Source organism: Macadamia integrifolia, chromosome 3 (genome assembly GCF_013358625.1).
Source record: "Macadamia integrifolia cultivar HAES 741 chromosome 3, SCU_Mint_v3, whole genome shotgun sequence".
Lineage (NCBI taxonomy): Eukaryota > Viridiplantae > Streptophyta > Magnoliopsida > Proteales > Proteaceae > Macadamia > Macadamia integrifolia.
Window position 1 is genome coordinate 27,475,683 of NC_056559.1, and position 19,834 is coordinate 27,495,516.

Sequence of the window (19,834 nt, forward strand, 5' to 3'; positions counted from 1 at the left end):
ACCAATAGGCCATGCCTGGAACTGCTTATCAGTTTCTTCCCACCATTCTTTGCGTGAAACAATTCTGGGGGTGGTACCTCCAACCATCTTGTCAGCAATAAAATGATCCACTCTGGAAGGAATAGCAAAGGATACCACTATACCACCCACAATCTTGGCTGTTGTAATGGTCGGACTGAGAATGTAAAATGCTCGAGACAATCTGCTAAGAACAACGATTGTTTGCTCCGGCTAGGGTTCGAACGACGGAATGGTTTGGTTAGGAAACTGAAGGCAGCGGCAATGGTTTGGACTGGGGAAGAAAAATAAGAAGAAGAAGAGGGGGCAAGGGGCTTGGACTTCTAATTACAAAGCAAACGACTACTTAACTCCTCCATATTGGGACTTACAAGCACGTGCTAATTAAAGTTTAGCACAAAAATGATCGAAAATCATTTTTGGCCAAACACATAAATGAGTCTTGGTTTCTTTTTGGTTTCTGTGTTTTATCAATTTCTTTTGAATAGGAACAAGGTCCATAAATGATACCAAATGCAACCAAAACCCTTTTTGTGAACAAAAATCAAAAGAAAAATGATAACAAAGGGGGCCTTAGATCACTAAATTCTGAGGCCATTGTATAGAGCAATTCGCAAGATAGAAACAATAGCGCATTTATAAATTATATGCTTCATAAAATGATAAATAGAGAGAAAGATGAGATAATCTGGTGGGCTTCCTCCAGTTGAATTAAGAGTATTTGGTACCACTTCAATGAAGTCAATGCAGTTCTTTTTTCTGTATAGTGACCAGATTTTTTTGTAGCAGCCCTATAATAAAATCTCATGATTCATCAGCTCCCATCCTACCCCACCCACCCCACAACACACCCCCCCCCCCCAAAAAAAAAAAAAATAGAAAAAAGAAAGAGATAAGAACTTTAGTTACTGTAGCATTAGGTTGGTTATCTAAAATAACTGGGCCATTTTTTCTACAATTTTCCCTTCACTCATCTAGCAAAAAACAAATGGAAAAAAAATATATATGTATTTGTTTCCAATTAAGGGAGGGCATGAAGATGTTGTGAAACCCAATTATTTCATATCAAGATTTCTTTTTTCAGATGATCTGAGAATTTGGTCGGGAGACCTCTTCCACCCCCCTTCTAAAAAAGGAAACAGGAAAATGGGCACTATATTCCACATAGAAATAATTTCTTTAAAAGAAAAAATTAGATTTCTGAATCTGGCTTCAATTAGCATTGGGAGCTGAAAATGTTCACAAGCGTTGGTGAAATTTTTAAATTCAAAACTTGCCACTTGGCAAGCAATTAATCAACATTTGGGTAATAGCCTCAATGCCATTTCCTTTTCCATAGGTAATGGCCAGCCTACCTCCTTATGGATGCAGCCTTGGCATCCGGCCTGTATTCTCGCCTCCCTGGTGTCCCCCAAAACAATTTACTCCTCTGACATTTCCAAGTATGCTATTGTTTCCTGTATCCTATCCCCTTCTGGCTGGTCCCCTCCTCCATCCCTTCCTCCCCTTCATGACCTCTGGTCTTCTCTCCCTCCTCTCCCTCCTAGCCATCGAGGTAGAGAAGATAAATGCATATGGATTCCCTAATCCAGTGGGATTTTCTCTTCTGCCTTGGCTTGGACCTTTGTTAGGTCCTCTGGCCTTATGGTTCCTTGGCATAACCTTGTTTGGTTCGAAGGCCACATCTCTCCTCACAGTCTTACCCTTTGGAGATGCCTCTCTAACTGTCACCCAACCCAAGCCTTCCTCATCCACCGCCATATCCCTGTTACCCCCTCCTGCTGCCTTTGCCCTCAAGTTACTCAGGACATCCCTCATATCTTCTTCTCGTGCCCTTTTTCCTCCTCCATCTGGAAAGTGGTCCTCTCCAAATGTTGGCCCTCGGTCAAACCTATTCTTCCGTTTGACAAAAAATGGATTTGGATTGACATAACTTTTTCGGGATCATACATTTGCGACACCAGCTTTTCTACCACCATCAACCATATTTGGATGGAGAGAAACATACGTAAATGGTCTTCTAACTCCAGCTCCTTAGACAAGATTTGGAAAGCCATCTACTTTGATATTACCTCCAAAATCCAGTCCCTCCACCGTAGGTCTGTCCCTAGATCCACTAGGAACAAACATATCATTGCCTCCTGGAACCTACATATTGACACCTTTCCTCATTTTTTACTCCTCCTCACCTGCTTGCTGCCCCCCCCCCTTTATCTGTGCTTCTCCTTTCCTTTGGGCTGTTCTAGTTAGGTGCTCTTCTAGTTTGCTGATCTGGTTGGAGATCTAGCTTGGTTGTATTAATTTGTTTTTTTTTTTTTGGCTTGCTTCGACTTAGCCTCCCCCCTTCTCCCCCCCTTGTATATTCTTCCCTTCTTGCTAATGAATTTATTTATTCATCCAACAAAAAAAAATCAGCATTTGGGTAGGTCCACATTATAAAAGGCTCTTCACCTGCTTCATTATTCAAATTTCAACAGAAAATGAGCATGTTATATGAGTTAAAAGCATCCTCAAAGTTTTGTCCATGACATAACCTCCATTATTACATATTAGAAGTTTATGGCTTTCTTATAACTTTTTATTACTTTGAGACCCCACATTATATAGTTGTATTTGGGCTGAAAATTTACCAATGAGATGGGTACAAGGTCCTGTATAAAAGGGCTTACCCATGTCCACTATTTCAAGAGTTCACTTACATTGGTGAACATCATCATTCCCATTATTATAAATGTAAGATATCTGCAGTTCTTGAAGGTGGGTTTTGCCAATACCTGACTGAGACTTTAGGTTTCTGATGACCTTATGACTAGGATTCAAATCTGAAAATATTTGAACTGCTAAAGCAAAGTTTGACAAGACACAAGCATCTGCTTGGTACACCAGGATTGGACGTGTTGGTAGACATATCCTTCATAAATTTCTCTTCCTATAGCTTATTTTGATTTAACCAAATATAAGTTACTCTGGATAGAATTGATTGCTATTAACAAAATAAAGTAGAGACCATGGATTAAAAACGATGAATAATTGATAAAACTATGGAATTGATGCACAAGAATTACCAGAAAGCCAATCCTGCAGTGTGCCATTAGGCATGAACTCATACACCAGCATCTGAATATGCACCAAGAAGATAAGAAACTAATGTTAAAGTTTTTCCTTCCAAATTGAAGACAGAATAAACCTCTGAACAATCACAAACTCAACCGCATTTTAATATTTACTTTTTCACGTTTAGTTTCATGGATAAAGAATAAAGAAATCAAATTTACCATAACGGGAGAACAAACTTACAAAAACTGAAGTTTTGGGGTGTAAACAATCATGCCAATATAGGAGCGATAAAAAGAAACAATACTCAACACTACTCAGCCTTATCCGAACTAAATGGGTAGCTACATGGATGATGGATCCAATTTCTCCAATCATCTCTATTCAAAGCCATAAAATATGCCAGTCCTAAGCTATGCACGTCTCTCCTCACCACTTCTCCTACGGTTATTTTAGGCTACCTCTGGCTGTTGTAGCTCCTTCAATTTGAAATAAATCACTTATACGTACTGGAGCATCCAAAGACCTTTGTTGCACATGTCCATGCCACTCAAACGGGTTTCTCATAACTTATCATGAATAAGGGCAACTCCAAGGTTTGCTCTAATAATTCTAATAAACTATTAACTTTATGATCACCCTAAATGTTACTCATGTTAGAAAGTTCCAATGAAATAACTTCAAAATCTGAAATTGTACTTTAAATGTGTCGTACAAAGACCATGTAGAGAGCTCTAGTGATCCATTTGAAACAAGTTAATCCACCGAAATGCAGAAAATAGCCCTTTCTCTAAATGGGGTCGGCTACATGGCTCTTTCTCTAACAGTGTCAGACTGCAACAGCACGGTAGAACATGATATAAATAAATTTATGAAATTACAAGGCCTAGAAGTTATATGTCATGAAATTTTCTAGAACACTTATTTGAGAAAGAATGTCTAGTGGGAGAAATCCGGTAGCAGCATTTACATTGGTTTACATATATGCTAATATGACACAGTAGCAAATCAAAAGACATTAATAATGTATCCACAGAACTTCTGTGTGAGTGTGCGAGCATGTCTGCCTACTGATTTGTGCTTTTGCAAACAATATGATTTCAGTTGCTAAAACAAAAGAAAAGGAGTGTGCCAAATTAAAATCACGGAGGAATACATCAGCACCAAAAGGTTTTAAAATAAGCAGGACTACAATAGAACATACGGAGTGTCACTTTAGTATAGGGGCAAAATGAATGGTTAGGATAGATGACAGGAAAATAGCTCAAATGACAATATTCGATATATAGGGTCAGCCATTAAAAGGGAAGGATAAATTTAAGAAGTTGTCGGTCATAAAACTAGAGCAAGGTGAATGACGTTGAGAGTTGCTACTGTAGTATATATGATAGACGCGTACTGTTAAAACTAAATATTTCAACATGACATCCATAAAATGGGCAGTAAGTTGTCGAGAGTTGAATGCTGAGTACAAAGGAACAACGCATAAACAGCATAAGTGTAGCTGAGATTGATGAAATGCAAAACTAGAAAAGTTAAAATAAAAAACGAAAAGAAAAATGTTTTTTTAGGTAAAGCAGATAAGTTGGAAGAGAGTAGTACGATGTTGTTGGGGCATGTCCAATGAAGGCCATTGAGTACACTGATCAGTAGTAGTAGATTGAAAATGAGTTGGTTAGAAGTGGTGAAAAAGGTTATAATGAATAAAAGTTAAGAATGAACATGGTTTTCACTTTTCAGGAGAGTTGAATGGAGAAAATAGGTCTTGTGTATCTGAACCCATTTAGTTGGGACTAGGCTTTGTTGAGCGAAAAAAATGCAAAATTTATTGTTTTAGTAGTTAATTTATCAAAGTTCAATATTATAGTCTTTGCCTCTAGTTATAGTAAACAAAAATTCATCAAAAGAAAAAGGGGGGGAAAAAAAAACAAAAACAAAAAACAAAAAACAAAAGAAGGAAAAAAAAATGAAAACTATTGTTATTTTAGTATATAATGAACTATTTTAATCCCATCTTTTATGCTCCTTTCTGGGTAAATTAAAAAATTCGTTAGTTAAGTTTTTTTTATTTTGTTTGGTGAATAAATAATTCATTACCAAAGAGACGAAGGAAACTTTACAGCCCCAAAGAGGGGAGGGGGAAGAAAAGAAAAAGAAACAAGATCCTCAGGGGGATACAAGGTTCCTGATTATAGAGCTTGGAAGCTCCCAGGAAGCAACAATGTGACAATTTCTAGGGGAGGGGGGGACAAGTGGTTGAGACTTTTGAGATCTTTGCTTTGACATCGAAGAAGATGGAGTTCCAAATATTTCCTAATGGCTGAGAATTGGGTATTTATAACACATAGATGGCATGACAATTCTATTTGAAACCAACATATCAGTGATGAAGTCTTGGGACATCTTCAATTCAGAGGGCTTTAGATTATACTCATCAATCAGGAAATAACTCAACGGATTCATTACCAGGGTGTATTCATGATATTGTATCACACAAGGATTTAAGCATTAGTATCGGTCGGCTAAATTTAAGATACTTATCAGAGGGTATCGAAGATATGCTAAGATATGCTAGATTAAAGTATCGATATCGGTCGCTGTATTATTTGACTAAATTTAAGATACATATCGGAGGGTATCATATATGTATCAAAAGATACTTTAAACCATGGAATCACATCCTAATATTGCCAAGCGACAAAAATATAACAAAGAATCCTATATATTGAATTACAAGTGAAGGAGCTGAAATGGAAGTTATTATATCTAATCGTTAATACCATGTAACAGTGACTTGAGTTGCTTTATATCCAAAGAGTGCAATAGTTACTACGTTACTCAGGTTAAATTGGAATCTGCCAATTTAGGGTCCAACCACAACCTACATGACAGTAGATTTCCCTAAGAAGTCACTCTCTAATGGCATCTATACATAAATAAAAATAAATATCAAAATGAGTCATAACCCTTCACGAATTTTGTGGACTTATAACATGTTTGATTATTAAGGTACAGTAGACCTGCTAGACATTAAGGCCAGCATTTTGTGGACCTCAATGGCATTCTAGGTGATGGCATGCACGAGAAATAATGGTGGAGCGTTCTGGTAATTATGAAACAAAATGCACTCCACAAGACTTCCTCACATCTTGCAAAATAACCAGAGTCTAAGGCCTCCTAGGCTAGTAATAAAAAAATCATTTCTTGTGGTCTAAGGCTTCTTTTGACATGATTTCGAAAGCCATCTACTTTGATGTTAGCTCCAAACTCAAATCCTTCCGCCATCGCACTGTTAGAGACAACCCAAGGAATAGGCTTATTGTTGTCTCTTGGGTCTTCCTTTATCCATTATCCCTCCCCCCCCCACCCCCATAGGATTTTGTTTTGTGCTTACCTTTTGCGTCGTTGTGCCAAGGCTTGGTAGTTTGTTAGTGCCTTCATAATATGGATAGGGCCTTTTCATCCTCCCTTCTTTTCCCGTGTATATTCTTCTTCTCCTTGGTAATGAATTATTTATTTATTCCTTCAAAAATAAATAAAAAATCATCTCCTACTTTCAGTAATCACTTTTCTCGCTCCTCCATTCCAACTCATCGATTTCCTTTAGTTGGATATTTATTGCTGCTTCCATTCCTAGATATTAAAGATTGAGATCTGATTAATATCATCTTAAGATCTGGCCGTTAGATCCAAGAGATTTTAATGCCAGGTGTGAATCCTTCTTCTCCCGTTATTAAATAAAGCCACCACCCACAGTTAATCTAATTGATCTGCACCAACTCAGTCTCTATATCTCAAAACATTAGAACTCATCACAATTTTACAGCTATTCTAAATAAAATAAAATCTCAATAGAAAAATTCTGATATTAGTTTTTTTTTTTCCCCTTATTTCATGTCTCAATATCTCATCAGATCGTAGCGTATCCCCCCTCGTCATGAACCATATTCCTTCATAATGATGTAAGAAAACATTAATGTAATCAGGTGCCAACAGTATTTAATTTAGGTGCTATAAATCCATACAAAATTTCCACATTTTAGACCCAAGAGTGACACAATATAGACAAAATGTAGTCCATAAGGTAATGTGGTATACCTGTTCTTGTTCGTCATCACAATATCCAAGCAATGAAACAAGGTTTCGGTGATGCATCCTCGACAAAATTTCTATTTCTGTCAAGAATTCCTTCTGACCTTGTAAGGATCCTTCCCGAGCACGCTTAATGGCCACAATTGTTTTGTCAGGTAGGATGCCTTTGTAAACTTTCCCATAACCTCCTTGACCAACTAGAGCTGAGTCACTAAACTTGTCTGTAGCAAGCTCCATTTCTTTAAAAGAGAAGTCCTTCACGCCATCAATTTTTACTGAAAGTATTGATGCTATAATAAGTAAACTAGTGCCACAAATTCATTCCTAAAAAGTGGACAAAATTAGATATTTGGCTGACTATATATCTTACTCGAGTAATACAGGAGGAACTTACATATACGTTCTCTTGATAAGTGATGGTAGCTTGTTGCCTGTCTTCTAATGATAAGAATTGCAACAAGAGCAGATACTGAAACTAGACAAGCAACTGACCCTAATACAATGCCAACCAGCACACCCTTGCTTATCACTGAGCTTTGGGGCTCCGAAACCACTGTAATAATAAGTAGAATCATGTAAGACGTACATATAAAGATAACTGTCCTTATTCTAAGGAAATCTATTCCCTCCTTTTCACATTTGTGTATGTAAGACTTAATCTAAGAACTAATTACCCAAAATGAAAAATAAAAAAAGCAAAATCGAAAAATTAGATGAATACATAAGATCCATATATCATTTAGCTAATTTACTTTCAAGAAACATAACGGCATTAAAAGATGAATGACCATAACTAGAAAACTTTAGGAAAACTTACCAGGATTGAAATGGTTATGAAGACATTTTTGTATAAAATCATTAAAAACCCAAAGGTTCCTAAAAGAATAATCATAGGTATCTCGCTAATCAAGAATTACAAATGCTTCCACTATTTTTGTTTTTCTCATTTCTTTCTATCTAGAAAAGAATCTACCATGTGATAGTTGAAAAAAAAAAATATATGCCCAATATTGATGACCAAAGTTCACCGACACTTGAAATAATGATACTACACAAGCAAAATAACAACCTTGATGCAGCACTTCATAAAAATACTGAAAGTTTCGTCCACCAATAATAATACAGAACTTCTCGAACTGTCCAATCATGAGGTGCTTATAACCATTATGCCAAATGTTATTTACATTCTAATTGCTGTCATCACTATGAGATTCAAATATAACCAATGGTACTTTTGTGCTATGAAAACACTCTAGTTTTCAGCATTCCTATAAAAAAGAATGTCACCTTGATGTTCTTAAGAAATCACAGATGAGTAGTTAAGCAAATTCAAACAACATTTGATGCTCAAGAAGGTCCCAGTCATCCACTAGCCTTGAAAACATACCACTAGAATAAGGCCACAGAAGAGTGAAGTTGAGCAGATCATATGGTCCAAAAAAGTTGTCAGTAGGAAAATTCCATGTCGTAAATATCTGCCTGACCCGTAGAACCTCACTTCCATTAAATTTATTTGAGGGGTATGTAGGGAAAATCTTCAAGTACATCCTTAGCCTGGGACCTGGTTCCCAGACAAAAAAATTAATAGATATCTGATAAAGTTCTAAATTGAGGGAATTAGCCAGGTACATCTCAAATTGATGTTCGTAAGGAGGAAAATATGAGAAGCTGGGACTCTTCAGACGATAATCAATTTGAAGAGGAGCTGCACAAAAGCATTTGGAATATTCAATATCATATTCAAAGAAATCTGTGGGACATTCTTGGATCGGGCAAACACTTGATTGGTTGGTTGTGTTGCCACTTGTATTGCTCCCTCCAACTTCATATCCACAGAAGCTGGTTATGTTTGCTTGACTTGCATTTTGACAGAAAGGATTGCCTTGAAGCCTGAAAACAAAGATTTCTAAGTTGGTAAATGAAATTGGCAGGAAATCTACTGTAAGTAATTTTCAACATCAAAAACCATTACAATATTCTAAAACTCATTTGAACTCACCAGGTTAGACCATCATACATGGCCTAATCTGGGCTGGACCAACTTAGCAGCACAGTAAACAGTTAGAAAACAGAAAGATTCCAGAGACACCAGTCGAGCAGTTCAATAGTTGAATATTTGACCCGACCAAGTTTCTTTACAGGAAGATAACTGTGCCGGGTTCTGAAACACTAACGATTGAATCACATATATTGATCCTTAATTAGAAGGTTTCAAGGCAGTTATAATTTTAGTTGTTTATGTTGATGATTTAGTGATAAATTGAAATATCATTCATTTTAAAGTTCTGGAAAGAGACTGGGAGAGGACAGCAGCAGTGATTTCCTCATCAGAGGGAATGGAACGAAGGGAGGGATGAGATGGGAGGGAATGAATTTATTAACGAGGCCAGGTGGGGATTGGGGGAGAAGGGAGGGTGGGAGCGGCGTTAAATAGATCAGAAAAGTAGCTGGAAGGATGAGTAATTGTTCAGTACCTAGTCAGCCTGTTACAGCAATAATTCTAATGAAGGATGAGTCATTGTTCATGAGCCTAGGACAGAACAATGAGGCATAGATATATTTAAAATATTCTAACTTGTCAATGAATAATTAAGAACAAATTCAAGGAGGACGAAGAGGGCTGCTTAGCCCAAAATTTTAGTCTCTTTACAATTTGGTTTATTTTATTTAGTTATGCTGGTTTGGTTTCATTTGTGAACCAGCTTGGTTCAATTTAAATTGATTTGGTCTTTCTTTTATTCCTAGAAGACTATTTTGTTTCAATTTTTATTTTTAGAAACTTATGTGATTAGAGAATCAATTGGAGATTCCCTATGCTGAAACCTTCCAATTGTTAGGCTGTCTCCCCTCCCCATTTTACTTATAAATACAATAGCAAGGCTCCCTTAGAGCCACAATTTTTGAAGAACTAAGATTTGCTACTGCTAATGGGGCCCATCCAACTTCAAGCCTCTCCCATGTTTGAAATCCTTCCGACAGTTCATACCATTGGAATCATCCCTTCCAATGACCTTCCTTCCTCCAGCCTCTCCCAGGTAGAGCCTAGCCCTCCTACTACTGCATCCTTAGCCCCATGGCCCCCACCTCCTCCCCCCACCACCAAACCCTGGGTCTCTGTGGTCTCCCCTCCATCCCGCCTGCTGATGATGCCCCCCCCCTTTTGCTTCATCCCCCCCTCTCTGGTTGACAACAGGAAAGTCAGCCTCTGTACGACAGGTTTGCTTGAGCCCAAAATCGCCAAATGGAAAAACTGTGTGACAGATCACTTCTTAGGGAGTAGATCTCCGTTCTCTATTGTGAAATCTTCAATAACCAGACAATGGAGGATTTGTGGCCAGATATCCACCAATTTGCTTGATAATGGAATCTTCCTGTTCAACTTCTTTGATGAAGCAGATAAGCTCACCGCCCTTGAAAGTGAGCCCAGGCAAGCAGGGAAAAACCTATTTTTCTCCGGCAATGGGATCGGTACTCCTCTCTCAGCAAAGTTGACCTCAAATTAATCCCAATATGGATTGCTCTGCCAAATCTGCCCCTCCATTCTTGGCATGCTAATGGTCCATCATCGGATCGGTCATTGGGAAACTATTATTTTCCGATCAAAGAACCAAAGCAATGGACAGGTTAGCATTTGCAAGGATTTGTGTTGAGATTTCCGCAAAAGATATCCCTCCCTCCTCAATCACCATCATAGATGAAGAGGGTTTCTCATTTGATCAGTCGGTGGAATACGAATGGGTTCCCCCCTCCCCCCACTGTGTGCATTACCAAACTTTTGGTCATCATTCATATCTCTGTGCTCCAAAGGTGTCTCTGTCATTAATGCTGCTGCTGAAGACGAAGAAGCCATTACTGCTACCAGTTTGCCTACCCTAAATCCTCGTCACAGGAAAAAGCAGCACCATGGAGCTTGTCGAAAACGCAGCTTAATGGCTGCCCCCCACCCTTCCCTCCGAAGACGCTTCTCCGACAGCCACACCTTCTTATGTTAGTCCATTGGATAATAGCCTTCTGACTGCTGGACAAAACAGATTCTCCCTCCTGTCTCTATAATTATCTGATGACGAAGAAGGGGAGAATCAATCCCCCAGATCTGATGCCCTAATATCGCCTCGATCAGGGCCACAAAGCTTTATCACTGAAGAAGCCGCTGAACATATGCCCTGATCCAACATCTCCAGATGTGTTGGTTCTCCCCCAAGCAATCCTGCCAGACAGGCTATTGTCTCTCTTGGTCCAGCCACTACTAAAACCATGGAAAGCCTTTCAACCAATTTACCCCCATCCTCTCCCTTCCCTCCACTTCTGGGAGACCCGCACTCACTTGGAGAACCTCCTCCATAAATCTAACTTTGTTAACCCTTGGCCCAAACCAATAGAGGGCCCATCCTAACCTGACCCAAACCAACATTTCTAACCCTAGCCCAGCCCATCATAATCATTCTACTCTATCCACTAACCAATCCTTACCTATACCCGATAAACCATCTACCCAACACTCCATATCCACTATCCTACACCCACATCCAGTATCTCACCCAAACTCTTTTGTGGATCTCAACCCTAACCCAGATTGTCCTTCCTCCTCACCCGATGGTCTCACTGATGTTGCTCCTCCAACCTCTTCTTCTTATGCTTCTCCTGCGGCCTCCCCAGTCTTTACCATCCTCCTTGATATCCTGTTGGTTTCTTTACATGTTTCTCAGGCTCCTCCTGTGACCTTCGCTGGCGATGGAATTCTCGAGGCCCCTTTGGCTCAAGGAACTCCCTCTCTGGCCCTCACTGCCACGGCGTCTACATCTCAGCTTCTCCGGCCTATTCACACCTTCGCATGTGTTTCATTGCCTTTGGACACCACCTCCTCCCATGCCACCACCACGTTGTCTGATGCTATAGTGTCTCCTGATCCCACTTGCCGCAAGTCTCTACAACCAGAATCTCCATCACCCCCCACCTCCTCCAACATCCCCCCTTCCCCAAAAAAAAGGTGTCCCTGCCAAGAAGAAAAGGCTTACTAAGGCCATTGGCACTTCCCTTGCCAACAACAAAAGCACTGCAACCAAGAGCAAAACCACTATGACTCTGGATAAGTCTTTCAACCCAACCCAGACGCCTCTCAAGGAATATCAGAGGTGGCAGAAAAGCTCATCCGCTTCCATCCTCAAGTGGCCTCCTTCCAACTCCCCGAAGCTCTCACTGCCAAACTCTACCCCTTACCAATGACCTCGTGATCCATCTGGAATGTGCGGGGGTTGAACTCCATGTCCAAACAGGAAGATATCCATTCTCGGCTCTATTCCTCTCATTCAGAGCTTTGTTGCCTTTTTTAAACCAAAGGTCTGGAATCCAATGCCCAGCACATCCTGTCCTATATTGCCCCCTTCACAGTCCTTCATTTGCAACTACTCCCACTGTCCCATTGGCCGTATCTGAATTCTTTGGAATCCTTTTAAGCTCCATGTCTCCTCTTCCTCCACCTCCCAATTCATCCGTTTTTCCATCTCGGATTCCGTTGGGCTTTCATTTAGCTTCTTTTCCATCATCTATGCTTTGAATTGGGCTCATGAAAGGCTCCCGCTTTGATTTGACCCTTGCTCCTTCGCTCCCTCTATTGATTCCCTTCCCTGGGGGCTTGCAGGAGATTTCAATGAAGTTCATTTCAGCTCCGAAAAACAGGGAGGGGAATAGGTGATCTGATTGATACTTCGGTTGTTGTATCCTTCAAAAACTGTATCAATGATATTGGGGTTAACGATCATTGATAGTCTGGAGACAATCTTACCTGGCATAGTCGTAGGAGCGGCATTGATCGTGTCTCCTACAAGCTGGTTAGAGTGTTGGTTAATAAAGCCTGGCTCATTTCTTTCCCCTCTTTCCATGCTTATTTCGATCTTCCAGGAATTTATGATCACAGCCCCATTCTCCTTCAAGTCTGTCCCCGCACCTCCTTGGGGCCCAAACCTTTCAAATTTTTTGACATATGGACCCTCCATCAGAACTTCCTCCCTATTATCCGTGAAGCCTGGGTCTTGCCGGTCCAAGCTTCTCACTCCCCCCCCCTCAAAGCCTATGCTAGTAAACTCAGAAATGTCAAGAAAGCCTAAAAAACTAGAACTCCACTACCTTTGGCAATATTTCTTCCAGGGTCCCATCCTATAAAGACAAGCTTGAAGTCATCCAATCTAGGCTTCAATTTGACCTCCACAACCCCATTCTTGCCAAGGAAGAGAAATCTATCTCTGTTGAGTATTCCTCCCCTTGGCCCAAGAAGAATCCTTCCTTCGGCAAAAATCCAAGATTAATGGATGGAGCTGGGTGACTCCACTTCCGTCTTCTTCTATAGATCCCTCAAGGCCAGAACCAATTCCATCTTCATCCCCCTCCTATGGGACCATCCTCTATAACCTTGCGGACATTAAATCCGAAGCCATTAAATACTTCTCTAGTTTTTTCAATCCCCCAGCCACTTTTGCTCCCTCTCCCATCCCCCATAAGCTCCTCAACACATTCTTGATCACCCTCACCCCTCTCTCCATTCCATCCCCTCTTATGAGGAAATCATTGGAGCCATCCTTTCCTATAAAGCCAATAAAGCACAGGGGCCTGATGGCTTTAGCATGGGCTTCTTCTACTCGTGACAGGATATCATTCGGACTGATCTTATTCGAGCTAGAAAAAGCTTCTTCTTCAATCCTAACCAGATCAAAGGAGTCAACCAACCTTCCTATACCTATTTCCAAAATCCGAAGGAGCATCTACCATGAGAGACTTCAGACATATTTCCCTCTGCAATCTTTTGTATAAATTCATTGCCAAAATCCTTGCCAACAGGATGCAATTGGTCATTGCCTCTCTAGTAGTTCCAATCAGTCAGCATTTATTGCTAATAGAAGCATTGCTGACAACATCATCTTATGCCAGGAAACTGTCAGAGGCTTTGACAGGAAATCCCACTCTCTTGCCGCCAGCCGATGGGATTTCATCTCCAAAGTCCTTCAAATGTCCTTCCCTCCAACCTTTGTCCATTGGATCCACTTTTGCAACTCCTCCCCTCGCTTCTCAGCCCTTATGAATGGCAGCCCCGCTGGCTTCTTCTCCTCCTCCGTCGGAATTAGGCAAGTTTATCACTTACAATCTTTTTTTTTCCAACCAATCCTCCACAAACCTTCATCTTATCTCTCTTATTCCAAAATTTAAATCCCTCCAACTCACTCATCTCGCCTTTGGCAGATGATCTCATGATCTTCTCTAAGGCAGACACCCTTTCAATCTCATCCATCATGTCCTCTCTCCAATTCTTTGAAAACTTCTCTGGCTAGCACATCAACCTTCTTAAATCCTATCTCTTCCTTGTTGGTGTCTCTGACTCCTTTAAAGCTTGTCTTGAGCTCATAGGATTCTCCATCAACTCCCTTCCCATCAAATATCTGGGTCTTTCTCTTATTACGACTAGATTCTCCGCCCAACATTGTACCTCCATGCTAGACTGATTAGGAAGAGACTCCAACTTTGGAAAGGTAAATTGTTGCCTTGAGTTGGCCGCCTTTGTTTTTTCCAGATCTGTGTTCCAATCCAAATACCTTTATTGGTGCAGAGTCTTTGCTCTTCCTCAATCCATCATCAAGGCAATGGTGTCCTCGATTTTCTCCTTCCTCTGGAAAGGGGCAGAAGCCTCAAAGTTCCTCCATCCTCTCAGTTGGGCCTCCATCTACCCTCATTAATCCGAAGGTGGGCTTGGTCTTAGAAGAATCAAAGAGGTCAACACCGTTGGCATCCTTAAGCTCATTTGGAAGATTGTGTCCAAGCATAACAGTATATGGGTCTCTTGGGTCTACTCCTCCCTCCTCAAAAATGACTCCCTTTGGTCCGTCCCCTCACTCTGGATGCCTCATGGGTTTGGTGCAATAGCCTCAACTCTAGATCTATAGCTATCAAAGCCATCTCCTCCACTATAAGCAATGGCTCCTCTACCTATATGTGGCTTGATCGGTTGATCCCTACCACCCTTTGGGTACCCTATCATCCAGCTAGGGTCATCTACTCGTCGGGTTTGAATAGGAATACCTCAGTTGCCTCCATTATTTCAAATAAAATTTGGTCCCCTCCCTTAGCGGATCTCTGGTCCTCCCTTCCCACCCATTCCCCCTAGGCATCGTGGGAGAGAAGATAAAATCTATTGATTGCCTTCTCCTTTGAGATTGTTTAGTTCTGCTGCTGCTTGGGGTTATATTCGCTTCAAAGGTCCCCTTGTTCCTTAGAGGAACATCATCTGGTTTAAAGGCCACATCCCCGTCATAGCTTCATGGTTTGGCGAGCCATCTCCAACTGCCTCCCTACGCAGACTTTCCTTCTTTACTGACATATTCAGGTTCCCCTATCCTGTTGTCTCTGCTGGAATGCAATTGAAGATGTTGACCATCTTTTTCTCTCCAACCCCTTCTCTACTATCTGGAAGAAACAATTCTTTCCTTGAGTAGAGAATGGATTTGAGTTGGCATGACCTTTCCCAGTTCTATTGTCTGTAATACTATTGGAAATCTTGCCTTCTGTGCTACCATAAACCATATCTGGATGGAATGAAACTTGCGTAGATGGACTTCCAACTCTAGATCTTAGGATAAGATTTGGAAGGCCATCTACTCAGGTATTAGTTCCAAACTTTCTTCTATTCGGTACAGTAATGTCAGGAACATCACAAGGAACATGCTTATTGTTTTATCCTGGGGCCTCATAATATTTCGACCAACCCCCCTAATTTGGCGTTCCTTTTAGTTAGCTTCCAGTTTTAACCCCCATCCCCTTATGGGTTGGAGCCCCCCGTGTTCTATTCCCCTTCCCTTTTTTCCCTTGTATATTCCTTCTCTTACTTGGTAATGAATTTATTTATTCATCCCAAAAAAGTTTGCTACTTTTGTTATTGCTTTCTCTATTGAGAATTGGTCTTGTGTCTGATCAAGGTTGTGGGACTAGAGTTTGATCCAGTTGGCTCTCTGCAATGTGAAGCCCGAGAGGTCCTCTCTCTCATATTATCTTCTTCTCTTACAATATTCAACCACTCCAAGGAATCAAATACAAGCTCAGTTCATTCTAGGTAAACCATATACTGTTCTACTATTACTTTCTAATTTCTAGCTTCACATAGACCATTTGGAGGGTAAGGATCCATGTAGCAAACCCCATTTAGACGAGATTTTCCTAACCTGCTAGTGTTTTGTTCCCCCACCCCCTCTTTTTTTTCTAGATGAATAAATAAATTCATTATCAAAAAGGGGAATGAATAAGCTTGTTCCTTGGGGACTCAATGACCAGGCGGCCTAAGCTTAGAACCAACCTCAAGAAGATGGACCTACAAATCCTATCAAAAGATCGAGAGTTGGAAGTCCATCTTCGGAGATTTCTCTCCAGCTAGAGGTGGCTGATAGTAGCGCAAAAGGCTAGCTTTCCAGCAACCACGCATATCGAAGAGCCGGGAAAAGTCATATTGGTCTAAATCGATTCTCTTCATAGAGGCAAAGGGATTCTCCTACCAGGCCAGACGAATCGAAGGACCTTCTTCCAAATAGAAGAGGAGAAAGGGTAGGAAAAGAAAAGTTAATTGGCATCCTCGACACCATTCCAACAAAGGCAGCAAGCAGGGGGAACTGAGATATGGCGGGACCAGAGGAAGGATTGAGTGGGAAGACAATTTGAGAGGTCTCTCCAAGTAGTGAAGCTATTCCTAGGGATGCGGCCTTTAAAACCAAACCACCTTATGCTAAACAACATATAGGCAAGGGGTGCGGACAAAGATCCAAGCAGAGGAGGAGCTAAAAATACCAGAGGGAGAGGGGGACTAAGAGATTTTATCTCCCCAAGGAGAGGGACAGGAAGGGGGGGGACGGAGAGCCAGATGTCAGAGAGAGGAGGGGAGGGAGGAGGAGACCACCTGCCATTGGAGATAATAGAAGCAACATGGGAGAATCTTAGGAGGCTCGAAGATTAGATATGGCACTAATGATGGAGGAAAGGTGATGCAGATTAATTACCAAAATAAGCTTGTTTTATTAGGAATAAGCCTAGGGTTGGGTTCCATACATGTTAGGCTTTTGATCCCATGTGTTTTGAGTGTAATAGACCACTTTTATGGGTCTAAAAAGGGGGCTCTAAGATTGAGTACGGGATTACTAGTTAGTTTCCATTTTCATTAGTTTCCTTTCTAGTTGGGCTTGATTTGAGTTATATTTGTTTCCTTATGAGTCAAGTTATTAATTGAGTCAAGTCCTTAGTAGTTAGTTTCCTTTTTCAACTAGTTTATAATTTCAAGTTTTTAGTAGCTATTGTATTAGGAGAATATTTGGTTTCCTTTTTGAGGAACCTTCTATTTTGTAATTCCCTCCCCCATTAACATTATAAATAAAGAAGAGGAGGCTCCTAAAGGCCTAGATGATTTTGATAAAAAATTTAATGGTTGTTGCTATTGTCTTCTACATGGAGATTTGTCTTGTGTTTGATCAAGGCTGATGGAATTGGTGTTTGATCCAATTGACTTTCAGCGGTGTGAAGCACAAGAGGTCCTCTTCCTTAACTCATCTTCTTCTTCTCTCAACTACACAAAGTGTTATTGATTTGCTCAAGTTCTTACAGGTATTAAATTCAGTTTTCCTTCTCAGTTCTGCCCAGAAAATTGCATACTTTGTTAGCAATTTTCAGAACCTGCGTAGACCTAATTCATCATTCCATTAGTCCCCTTATTATCTGCTTCTATTCTGATTTCTGACACCCTATAATCTGAGATTGATATTCTTAATCTCAGATCTGATCTCATCCTTGTTATTAATCTGTTTTGAACTATTCTGATATTTGATCTAATGTTCTCCAAGAGTATCCTGCAACATTGGGACTAGGTTGACTTGTCAATCCTAGTTCTACATTAGGACTCCAAAGGGGTGCCAGTTATCCAACTAGAGAGAAGTGGAGAGACCATCAGAAATGGAGCAATGGCTGGCCTTGAGAGCAAGGGCACGATGATCAAGAATATTATGCCAAATGCAAGAGGCATCGGTTCGAGGGGGGCAGGCCAAATAGAGCCATTGTGGAGGAGATAGGAGTAGACCTAAGATAGGAGTAGACCCAAAAGACCCAGATGATGTTATGTTTGGAAGCGACCTTCCAAATGAGCTTGAGAGTATTAGCAGAATTAAGGATCTTAATTCTGCGAATTCGAAGTCCCCCCTTCGAGCTTAGGGCGGCAGATAGAAGACCAACTAAGGGGGTGGAGGAAGCAAGAGGAGACATTCCATTTCCATAGGAAAGAGCACATAAGCAATTCAGCAGCTATATGGAGGACACAGTAAGCTTGAAAATACCAAACTAGTATATGAAGCAGGATTGGAGAACTTATCTAATGAGTTCAAGGCAACCCGCATAAGAGAGAAGCTTGCCTTCCAAAGTTGAAGCTGCTTGCAAATGAGGTCAAGCATGGGAGTGCAATGATGGGGAAGACACGGCAAGGGATGAGGGGAAGGCCCAAATATTTAACAGGGAGGCACCCAAAGGAGAAACCAGAGGATTGGAGGAGAGATGCCTTTAGAGAATCTGAAACACCAGAAAGGTAGATGTGGGACTTGAGAGAATTTATACGAAGACTTGAGAAGCCTTCAAACAGATACGGGGAAGAGAGAATGGAAGAGATAGAGAGATGATCAGCCTTCAAGAAGATCATCAAATCATCAGCAAAAGCGAGATGAGTGAGGTTGAGGGACTTGCACTTGGGAAGGGCGGAGATGAGGTGCAAATCAGTGGAGGATTGGATAGATGTGGAGAGGACTTCAAGGGAAAGGGAGAAAAGGAGGGGGGTTGATCTGTTTTGATCTACCATGGTGCTTTGATTTATTGTATTCTGATCGAGTATCCTACAGCATTGAGGCAAGGTTGATCATTCCACCCTAGTTCCACATTACTTATTTATGAATAAAAACGTTTCTCGAACATTTACTCTTCATTTTTTTTTTTTCACAGAATAAAAAATGAAGTAATAAATTAGACAAAATGCTAGAACCCAGAAACACTAATAATAAATTGAAAATGTTGTCTATATGCAAGAAAAAGATACCTTATTCTGACATTTGCAGGAGGATTAAGATCCCCCAAAATGTTGGAAAGATAATTATTTCGGAAATCCCTGCAGATCCAAAGTGAACATCGGAGGGAAAAGCATGTTAGGGTAAATAGAAATGAACTTTAAACTAACAGACGTGTTAGGGTAAATAGAAATGATATTTTTGTTTGCAGGACTTACAATGTGAGTCTTGCAGTTGGACTGAAGATCGAATTCTGCCAAATGGTAGAAGAAACAGAGCCACTCAACAAATTGTTTGCAAGTGAACTGTGACAAAACATCGTCATTGCTTCTCATTAAATGATCAAAGCACCAAGATACCAAAGTCCAACAATTATAAATTATTCAGTTAACCTGATCCAGAATATGAATTTAATCAATTTCTATGAAGACAAACTGCCAGAGCCACCATACAGAACTCAAAAATTAAGAAACAGCATATTTAGACCAACAAACATTTCCGTAATATCCCTCCTCCACCATCCCCCCCCCCCTTGATGTTCCCCTTCCCTTAATTGGGCATTCGGTCCCTTGTTGTTTTTTCCTCTCTTGAGGTCTTGCTCCTAGTGGCTC

The 19,834-nt window shown here is 40.6% G+C and overlaps 1 protein-coding gene across 2 annotated transcripts in view; it reads right to left on the minus strand.

Annotated features, from left to right (window-relative positions):
• Nucleotides 1-19,834, minus strand: part of LOC122074111 (probable LRR receptor-like serine/threonine-protein kinase At1g06840) — a 52,673-nt gene that overhangs the window by 8,500 nt on the left and 24,339 nt on the right. For both annotated transcript variants that reach the window (XM_042638954.1, XM_042638955.1), the window contains exons 13-18: nucleotides 19,442-19,528; nucleotides 19,256-19,324; nucleotides 8,552-9,054; nucleotides 7,559-7,717; nucleotides 7,171-7,439; nucleotides 3,084-3,135 (exon numbers count right to left, since the gene is read on the minus strand). In XM_042638954.1, the coding sequence (XP_042494888.1) occupies nucleotides 3,084-3,135; nucleotides 7,171-7,439; nucleotides 7,559-7,717; nucleotides 8,552-9,054; nucleotides 19,256-19,324; nucleotides 19,442-19,528 (1,139 nt within the window). The remainder of the gene's footprint in view (nucleotides 1-3,083; nucleotides 3,136-7,170; nucleotides 7,440-7,558; nucleotides 7,718-8,551; nucleotides 9,055-19,255; nucleotides 19,325-19,441; nucleotides 19,529-19,834) is intronic.